Raw genomic sequence first — 10,149 nt, 5'->3', positions numbered from 1 at the left:
AGCAACTCATAAACTCTTGAGACGAGATGTATCAGCCAGATAAGTCCCACTTCACCCCCAGTCTGGGCTGTCATGTGCACACTCAGGGCCTACCCTGCAGCCAGCAAGGGAGACACAGCTGGGTGTCAGAGAGACCCAAAGAGCCCTGAACAGAAGGCAACAAAGCTTCTGATTCTTTCTCCATGCAGGACTTTTATTTTGGCCGTCAGACCTGCTCTGCAGCTGTGCCCACCTTGAGACCATGTCTCCACCGGCAGCCCCCTCACAGGCCAAACCAGTCAGGGACACCGCCACGCCGGGGGTCGCTGCTCTGCTTCTGCTGCTGGCTTTTCATGAACTCGCTCTGGACTTCGTCAGCAGGGTCTCCTTCAGGGCTCTGCTCTTTCTTGGGAAATTGAGACGAGATGTATCAGCCAGATAAGTCCCACTTCACCCCCAGTCTGGGCTGTCATGTGCACACTCAGGGCCTACCCTGCAGCCAGCAAGGGAGACACAGCTGGGTGTCAGAGAGACCCAAAGAGCCCTGAACAGAAGGCAACAAAGCTTCTGATTCTTTCTCCATGCAGGACTTTTATTTTGGCCGTCAGACCTGCTCTGCAGCTGTGCCCACCTTGAGACCATGTCTCCACCGGCAGCCCCCTCACAGGCCAAACCAGTCAGGGACACCGCCACGCCGGGGGTCGCTGCTCTGCTTCTGCTGCTGGCTTTTCATGAACTCGCTCTGGACTTCGTCAGCAGGGTCTCCTTCAGGGCTCTGCTCTTTCTTGGGAAACAGATCTGGGAATGTGAAGGTCTGTCCATGGGCCTATGAGAGACAGTACGGGCTCCAGCTCAGTTTTGCAGAGGTCCCACACTCTTTGAGACTGCACCGTCCCACTCCACCCATCTGACTCAATTGCTCAAAAATCAGCTCCCGACCCTCACAGACCCCGACCCTCACAGCCGGATGGATGCATGGCTAGGTCTCCTGAACAGTGTCCTTGCCTGGAAAATAAACATCTCGGCCAGCCAGACTACCCTCCAGCTTTTATCTAGCAGCGGGAAGCCATTACTCTGGGACAATGCCCCTTTTCATCGACATTATCTCTTTATGGTGTGGTGTCTGCACCAGTCCTGGGCTCATTAAAAGCAGCCCAGCAAAGCGCTCATTCACCAGAGTGGGGGCAGCCCAGTCGAACTGGGGGGCAGGAATGAGGCACAGAAAAACACGACACAAATAACGTCTGGTGCCACGCTAAAACTTTTTCCATCCAAAATACCTAAAGGCCTTTACCCACATTAAAGGCTACCCCCTCCTCCCAGCTCAGAGCTTGGCAAATAAAATGCATATAACGTACAAAGAAATGTACATATGCAGCAGTCTATAAATCAAGACCGGCTTTGCAAATTAACTGGTTTTACGTCTTTTGCTAAAAGTTCAGAATGTGTCAGTATCGGCCAAGTCCCAGTCCAGATCCCCAACTCCAAGCACGTGGATCGGGGTACCAGTCTGGCCCCTCTGCAGGGAGGACGGAATGTTGCCCTTCGGGGACCTACGCAAATACGAGGTGCCATTTTAATTTGCTAACTATTGTTGCTACACAGCTCCAAAGATAAGGATGAGAGAAAGACAGAAGACAGAGAAGAGAGGACAGAGGACAGGGGAGAGAGAGTGCCCACACGTCTCCCCAGGCAGCTGTCCTCGTGTTTCCACGCAGGTAAAGAAGGATCGACGACAGTATCCATATCTGGAAAACTTTAATAAGTAAAATCAGTAAAGTGCACTTGGCTCTTGTAGACCCTTGTTTTGTAAAGAAATTTGGATTTGGGCAGGCGGCCAAGTATGATCTGAAACAGCCCACAGATTCCACCCTGCGAATGGAAGGTTTATAAATTCTGATCACATGGCGCGGAGTGCAGGGCCGTGATGAAAGGCAGCGGCTGTGTGTGCCGGTAGCCAGCCTGCAGGAGGATTATCTTACACATTTCAGAACTTTTTTTTTTTCTTTTTTTAAAATACCAAAGGGCAATAGTTTACATGCAGGGCTGATTGCCCAGAACAGGGGATTTATGTTTAATATATCGAGGTGATTCTGCTATTTTTCTGAGGCAGGGGGAACCCAAAATGACATTTTAAAATACAAATACAGAAATGGCAATTTACAATAGCTTGAGGGGGAAAAAAAAAACAACGGAGGAAGCCAGAAAGAGAAATTTCTCATTTCTTGGAGACAAAAGCCATTTGTGGGTGCCGAGTATGGTTTCCCTGGTTGGGAGAGCTTCTCCCCTTTCTAGAGAAATTCACCTTGTACTTCAAAAAACAAAACCCTTGACCCTTCCAAAGAGGAGAACGAAAGCTGATCGGCAGTAAAGAACAGGAGAGGTTCCTTGAAAGGTGAAAAGCCCAGCCCTGACTTAGTCATTCTAAGGAGCCTTCTGGACTATTGTCCCCAGGAACGTGACAGCAGCCACCTCTCCTACAGCACTCTGTTCTGGCCCACCGTGTGCTTCAGTCATTGAGACCTGCCCTGTGTAAACAGGAGTCCTCACTGAGGCATGCAGTTAATGCTTTTTTTGTTTTGTGGGTAACTGAGGCACTTGCTATACCTCCCAGGACTTAGGATCAAAGACACGTTTATCAGGTTGTCAGAGAACAAAATGAGTCTCACCATGAACTGGGGCTTCCCATAGCAGCCTACTCAAAATAAGTTCAATAATTCAGTTTGTCCTTGTGACTGACCTCCATATGCTTTACGACAAGCAGTTATCAGAAGCGTCAGCACATGACCCAAGGTCTCAGCAGATACCAGACATAGAAGGGGCCTCTGTGAGTCCCCGGGCCCCTGTGTGAGGGACATGGGGCCTAACCGGCATAGCCACTTTCTGGGCTATGCAGAGATTTGAAGATCAGGAAGGGGGGGTGGCGCGTTACAAATTTTAATTTTGGAACAGGAGGAACCGTGCCCAACGGGGACAGTCTGGGCTCCCAGTTGCCCTGCCTCGTCTCTCTGCCTGGATTCCACAGAGGAAGAAAGACGTGCCGGGTGGCAGCTGCAGACACTAGATCTAAGCACTGCTAAGTTCAGTTTTCATGAGTGAGGTGGGGCCCCGGGAAAAATGTAGGGGCTCAGATGACTCAAAAGCCACTTGTAACTATAGCTTGCCTCTGAAGTGACTCGTGGCGAATGCGGCATATGGGATGTCGACCCGCATGCCATGACAAAGACAGATGGGGCCTGATTTAACAGCGAGCACACAGAGGCCTTTATAAGGCCAATGCTGCTCTTTCCACCTGGATTGGCTCATTTTATGCACAGCAAATATTAGGCCAAATAATTACGGGGGGCCCTGTTCAGAACAACAAATGTGACTGTTTTTCAGAAAAGCTACCATGCTAACTCCGTCTTGCAACAAACTGCCTCCTAACTCCCAAAATAGGCCCACTGGCCTGGGAGGGTGTTTCCACAATAGCGCTACTGCCATCTAGTGGCCCAAGGCCTGCCAGGCTCTGGCCTGGCGGCTGTTTACACTGAAACTGAAGAAATTGGAGGAAGACCCCCTGCAGGTTTCAAACAGTCGGGGGTCAGTTAATGGACTCTGCCAAGTGAGAGGGGCCTTCCCTAGGAGATTCCCAAAGAGGCAATGTGCAGTCTGAGGCCACAGCCCCGCCCAGGTCAGAGGGCTTCAGTCTGGAGACCCAGGGGTCTCAGTCTTAGTCCTAGCACACATTTGAGAAGGGGGAGAGGAGGCGAGTCTGAGCTTGCCTCAGACTGAGTGAAGAGCCTGAAAAGAGGCTCTGAAAATGTGGCTTTTACTCCTGACGGGTCTGGCTCAGGCGGCCTGGGGTGTGGGGGGCCCTCTGTCCCCTGCAGTCCCAGCCAGGATACACAATGAACAGCTTTTGCACTCCAGCCACACGCTCACAGCTGGAAGGGACCGTGAGAGCGTAAAAACTGAAGAACCTGGTAGAATGTGCTGGGGCCTCACAGCGCAAGGCAACGGACACTAGGCTGCTTGAAACCGGCCTGAGCTTTGAGACCCAGGCCCCCTTTGCAATGGCTTTGGCCCTCAGGGGCATTAAACTGCTTTCACGCCTGAAACCTGTCTGAGGACAGACTCTCAAGAGACAGGTGGCCTTCAATGATCAGCCACTCTAGTTTCTGATGGAGCCAAGGCCCATCAGGCCTGAGGTGGTCTACTTTTGCCCGTGGTGCATCCAAACTTCCTGTGGGCTCCCTAAACTCCAACCCATGCTTTGTCTTGCTGACAAAGGTCTGCACAAGTCTGTGGCCAAGCCCGACCTTGTAAGGGTCTGCTTCCACACAGGGGGCTTGAGATTCTGTTCCTGTGAGGTCCCCCCAGGCCCATGCAATGGTTGCTGCACAAACACCCCAAGGATGTTGCCATGAAGTTATGCAGAGCTGAGGCCCTGGCCTTGCCAAGCCCAGCTCCCACTCACCAGCTGCACATAGGCGACCTTGTAGTCTGGCTTCTTTATCCTGACGTTTCTATAATCCCTTTTCCTGTTGGAGCCTGTCAGAAGAGGGGAAAACAGAAAAAACTTTACTCCCAGCTCTCAGCACAAGATTTTTTGACCCAGAAGCCCACTTTTTAGAGGGGAGGCAAATGTGAAAAAATCAGTTAGTACTCTACAAACCACGTCGCACTGGACCCTAAGAATGACTCTCCAATGAACCAATTACCTGGGGGTCTGTGCCACTCAAACAAAGCTCTCTGCTCTATAAAAATACACATGTGGCTAAAATAACCAAGGAGGCAAATTCTCAGGGTTATGAACGCTGAAATCAAATGTGTGCTACTCCCTGGCTCTGCCCTTTGAGCAAAAGTCAGCAGGCTTACAAAGGAATGGGAATGGGGTCTAAGGAAAGAAGAGAGCTCTGAAGACCAAACAGGGGGCATGTAGGAGGTGGGCTGGCAGTGTCTGGCAGGCGATAGAACCAGCCTGCCTAGGTCCACAAAAGCACCCTGTGGTATCCCCATGTGCCAAGACAGAGTAATACCCCCATGAGGTGCTGTGAAGCCATGACAAGGCAGTATGGGAGATCCAAGGAAGGGCCCACAGGACAGGATGGCAGTGGCAACCCCCACAGCCTACTCACCATGCTGCACCCGTGTCCGCACAGCAGCCACGGGCACATTGTAAATGCGCTCAAGATAATTTCTGAGGTCTACCCTGGTCATCCTGCAGGTGAAGGAGAAAGAAAAAGAAATCTGAACGAGGCTAAGACAGAAAGCACATGTCAAACCACCCATCGACAAGGAGAGGTTGCAAAGTGGGGGCAGACTTATTGGCCACATCAGCCTGAGGCCAGCTAAACCCTGAAAACACCAGTGCTGCTTTATCAGTAACTTGGTCCACTGACCACAGGCCCAAGTACTGTGGGACGTGGTGATCTCTGAGTACCCCCTCCTGCTGCCAGGTGCCTGGGCCTGCTGGTCCTGTCTGCAGCGTATGGGTTAGGCCTGTCTGTGGCTGAGGACCTGCTATGATATTCTCATAGGCACTAGCTAGAAAGAATCATCCGTGATTTAGTGGGTCAAGTCCACGTTCCCTTTTCAGCATAGAAATGTAACGGCCATCATAAACCCAGGTCCTCGGCCTCAGGCCTTCACTGGAAAGACTGGATAGCACTGACACTCAGCTTCTGCAGGAACAAATACTACAGCTCTTGCCTGTCTCCATGCCTGAGCTGGTGAGTTTGACTTCAGAGCAACACCCCAAGCTTGGTCACAGGGGTACCAGGCATCTCCCTAAAGGTGAAGGGGCACATCCAAGTCTGTGATCCAAGGCTGGGAGCTGGAGGACTAACTTCCTGGAAACTGTGCTGAGCAGTTCTACACATCACAGCACACTCCCGGCCCAGCCTCCTGGGATTCCTTTCCTGGGAAGAGGATTGAGGCAAGAATTCAACAAAAGACTAGAGCAAGGAAGTAAGTCCAAATCTCAGGCTTTCGGTTAAGCCTTCCCCAGGTGGAGGGCGCAGCACAGGAAGCCTGCCAAGAGCAGGCTCCCCCCAGGCTCTGCAAACACCAAGCACTCCATCAATATTTGCTGAGCGGGGCGGCCTGAGGTATTTTCACAGCGGGAAGAACCCGAACTTGTAAGCTGAGTTCAGTAACGTGCCAGGACCCAAAGCCCCTTGAGGTGCTGCCCCCAACCTAGATTCTTTTTGGGCTTACTCCATGGGGATCCGGAACTGCACGGTATCTTCGGGCTGGGCCGTGCCTGGCCGCACCAGCTGAATGAAGAAGTTGGTTCGGAACACGCGGAGTTGGGGGCCGCCCAGCTGGTACAGAGGGTACCTGTTTTGGGAGAGATTGGGGTTCATGTCACATACTTGGGACAAGGCAGTCCTGTAGGCCAGTCCCAGGCTCTGTGTGTCCGCTCACTTTGACAGGGCAGTGAAGGAAGGGGGTACCTAACATAGGCCCCCACCCCAGAGCACGAGGTCTCACAGTACCTCCCTCACCTCATGGATCTACCCAGTGAGAGGAGCCCATTCCAGGGTCCTGGAGTCAGTATCAAGGGACTACAGGCTCTGGCCTCTGAGGCCAGCCTTTAGAAAGGCCAACGAACAACTCAAAAGACACAAACCGTGGCCAGATGAGCATCCCCCACAGTGAGCTTTATGAGTGCTTGCTGAGTGACACTTCTAGAAGAACTCACAGGCAGGCTAGCTCCCTTCCGCTACTCAGGCAAAGTGACAAACATGTTTTTACCTTCTCCCAGCAAGGGGCAGAAAGATACTCCCTGTGACAGGAGTGTCCTTGCTCCTGAGGAAGCTTGGGGTCATCAAAGACAGTGTAATAATTAACAATCTCGTTTACCAACTGCGCTGCACTACCTTCTCCCACCCCCCAAACCTCCAGAGCCAGAAGCAGCTAGAACCGGCCATGGCTAGTTAGACCTAAGCCATGGGTCAGGCAGTGGGCTGAGTGAGTCTGGCAGAATCTTTACCCAAGTGGTCTTGCCTGCCCCCCCCCCCGCCGCACCAGCTGAATGAAGAAGTTGGTTCGGAACACGCGGAGTTGGGGGCCGCCCAGCTGGTACAGAGGGTACCTGTTTTGGGAGAGATTGGGGTTCATGTCACATACTTGGGACAAGGCAGTCCTGTAGGCCAGTCCCAGGCTCTGTGTGTCCGCTCACTTTGACAGGGCAGTGAAGGAAGGGGGTACCTAACATAGGCCCCCACCCCAGAGCACGAGGTCTCACAGTACCTCCCTCACCTCATGGATCTACCCAGTGAGAGGAGCCCATTCCAGGGTCCTGGAGTCAGTATCAAGGGACTACAGGCTCTGGCCTCTGAGGCCAGCCTTTAGAAAGGCCAACGAACAACTCAAAAGACACAAACCGTGGCCAGATGAGCATCCCCCACAGTGAGCTTTATGAGTGCTTGCTGAGTGACACTTCTAGAAGAACTCACAGGCAGGCTAGCTCCCTTCCGCTACTCAGGCAAAGTGACAAACATGTTTTTACCTTCTCCCAGCAAGGGGCAGAAAGATACTCCCTGTGACAGGAGTGTCCTTGCTCCTGAGGAAGCTTGGGGTCATCAAAGACAGTGTAATAATTAACAATCTCGTTTACCAACTGCGCTGCACTACCTTCTCCCCCCCCCCAAACCTCCAGAGCCAGAAGCAGCTAGAACCGGCCATGGCTAGTTAGACCTAAGCCATGGGTCAGGCAGTGGGCTGAGTGAGTCTGGCAGAATCTTTACCCAAGTGGTCTTGCCTGCCCCCCCCCCGAGTCCAGTTCAGCGAACAGGCAGGAGTGGAACCCCTGGGCACAGCCTTTCTCTGGGCTTCAGGGCTAGAAGGCAGATGCCCAACCTTTAGGGTATAGGAGAAACCCAGGTTCTGTGGAGTCAGAGGCAGAGTCCAGGCCTTGTTGAAGGGTGGGCACAGCGGCACCTAGACCCCTGGGCAATCAATCTGAGGCACTACGTGTGGTCCCCAATTTGGGGGAGCACCCAGTAGCACAGAACAGAAAGGGATGAAGGAGGCTGATGCTGACCTGACCTTCAGCTGCATTCCATGCTGGCCCTTGGCCTCACAGGTCTAGAAAGGATGAGGGTATGAGGCCCAGAGGGCCCGGGTGGCGTGTTCTGGCAGGCAGTCTAAGCCTCAGGGCTGAGAAGTGGGGTTACCTGGGGTGTTTAGACAGCACTGGCCAGCCTGACTAGGACCAGGAGTTGCCAGGGACTCTCAGAGGTGGGCACCTGTAGCAAACATGGACCATACTGAATTACTAGGAACATCTGGCTGGCCACACCTCCTGGTCTCCAGGTCAACACATGGCAGCTAGGTCATCGGGCCACCCTCTGCGGTGGGAGAGAACCATCTCGTAGGCTCAGACCCCAACAGAACCTCCCTCTCGTCAGAGTCTTGGACTCTGTGCTTTGGAGTGCAGGCAGCAGGGGTGGACACAGCATCAAGAGGCCCAGGAAGGGCAGGCTCTGAGAGGTGTGAGGACCTGCCCTTCCAGGGAATGCCTTATTTTACCTGTAGTCAGTTCATGCTGGCCTGTGGCCAACCTAGGAGCTCACATATTCCCCCTGGTGACCAATGGTGGCACTGCAGGTGGGCATAGTTTGGGGACCCACTCTGAAACCGAGGGGTGCAATAGCTCAGAGACCCCTCAGTCTGAGCTTCCATGCTTGGGGTCCAAGGGTGCACCCAGCTGGGGGTCTGATGAGATGAAGGATGTCGGACAAGGACAACCCCATGCATGGACCTGGGGTGAAGGGCCCACGGAGTCCAGCAGGAGTTGAGTTTGGGCTGTTTTCCACATGTCCATGTTCTCACAGACTTGTCATCTCACCCAAAAACGACCTGCATGCCATCCTGAGGCCTGGCACCCCTGCTGAGCCCACCCCAACCTCAGTGGTTCTCTCAGCCCCACTCTCCCCAGGGAGCCTCCCTGACCGCTCCCCATATTTCACAAGCACTTCAAACCTAACGTATCTCAAGTGGAACTCTTAACTTCTCCTCCCTCGAAACATAAAAACCTGGCTCACTGCCACCAGCCCTGCCTTCCCATGGCCCCGCAGTGACTCATCCCTTATCCCACCCTCTCCCCCTCCTCCACCCACATCCCACCCACAAGAAAGCTGTCAGCTCCCTTCCAAGCTTCCTTGGGGAGTGGGAGACATGTAAACTGACCAGCCCTGTCTTGGGGTCTCTCCCCAGCCCATGTGGCCTCAGCTTGCAGCCTCGGTTCCTTATGGGCAGACAGCACCTATCCAAGAGGGGGTCCTCCAGTCACACCTGCAGCCCTCTCTCTCCCTGCTGTGTGTGTGGGGCGCTCCAATTCCACATCCTGGTTCCTTGACCCATCTTCTCTACTTGGCACACCCCAAACACTCAATACTGTCCCCAAAACGTGCCAGAGTCACCATCCATTGAGTCATTGGTTCACAGAGAAATACGCAGTGCTTCCTGCTTACATTTGGGGGAAGGATGTCCAAAGACAGTGCCTTCCACAGCCCCTCTGGGAATCTGTCATAGCACACGCAGAGCGGGGCTGGGGGCAGTGCTGGCGGAGGGAGACCTCGGCACCGCCAAGGACGGTCTGCTCTGCACCCTCCTCCAACTGATCCTTGAGTTAGGATCAGGGTCGTCTCTGCTAAAGGCCAATGGGACCTCCAGGTCCGTCCAGCTCAGGCTATGTGCACCTGGGCAGGCTATCAGATCTGAGATCGGGTCCTTCTCTACGTGGGGGCTCACGCAGCATGCCGGGCCTGCACCCGCCAGATGTGGAAGCAACCCTGCCAGGCCACACGCACCCCTGTGACAACCAAGCCCATCCCGACACTGCCCAGCGTCCCAGGCCGGACTAAGAACCATCTCTCCTGGCCCAACAGCTCGGCCTGCCCGATGCCATTCTCTCGGGTCGCGGGGCCCTCGGTGCAGTCCCCAGGAGCCACCCGCTGACACCTGTGGCCCGCCCCAGATCCGGCTCTGGCCACTAGTCCTTGGAGACAACCCAGACACCCCCGCCTCACAGTGCGCACCCAGCCCTCGCCCACCCGCCCCCGGGCCGTGTGGGTCCGTCTGCTTGTGACACTGCAGGGGCGCCTCGCCGGCAGGGGCGACCCCTACTCACAGCACGTTCCGCGCCATGGCGGCCGGAGGGACTTTCCGCGCCGCCGC

General features: G+C 54.2%; 1 protein-coding gene across 3 annotated transcripts; it reads right to left on the bottom strand.

Moving 5' to 3' along the window:
* Positions 1-547: 547 nt before the first annotated feature.
* On the bottom strand, positions 548-10,139 carry MRPL23 (mitochondrial ribosomal protein L23). 3 transcript variants are annotated; one of them, XM_006141065.3, is made up of 6 exons: positions 10,103-10,130; positions 6,994-7,060; positions 6,181-6,236; positions 5,100-5,182; positions 4,439-4,512; positions 548-805 (listed from the first exon to the last, which is right to left on the bottom strand). In XM_006141065.3, the coding sequence occupies exons 1-6, from the start codon at positions 10,117-10,119 to the stop codon at positions 641-643; spliced, it is 462 nt and encodes a 153-aa protein (XP_006141127.1). In that variant the 5' UTR covers positions 10,120-10,130; the 3' UTR covers positions 548-640. The 3 variants fall into 3 exon arrangements, with proteins under 3 accessions (XP_006141127.1, XP_006141128.1, XP_006141126.2); XM_006141066.3 differs by lacking the exon at positions 10,103-10,130 and adding an exon at positions 8,012-8,043; XM_006141064.3 differs by lacking the exon at positions 6,994-7,060 and having other exon boundaries at positions 6,181-6,303; positions 10,103-10,139.
* Between the last annotated feature and the right edge of the window lie 10 nt (positions 10,140-10,149).

The sequence above is a fragment of the Tupaia chinensis genome, unplaced genomic scaffold (genome assembly GCF_000334495.1).
Source record: "Tupaia chinensis unplaced genomic scaffold, TupChi_1.0 Scaffold000047_1, whole genome shotgun sequence".
Classification (NCBI taxonomy): Eukaryota; Metazoa; Chordata; class Mammalia; order Scandentia; family Tupaiidae; genus Tupaia; species Tupaia belangeri.
The sequence above is the reverse complement of the archived record's forward strand: the minus strand, read 5'-3'. Positions and strand labels throughout refer to the sequence as shown.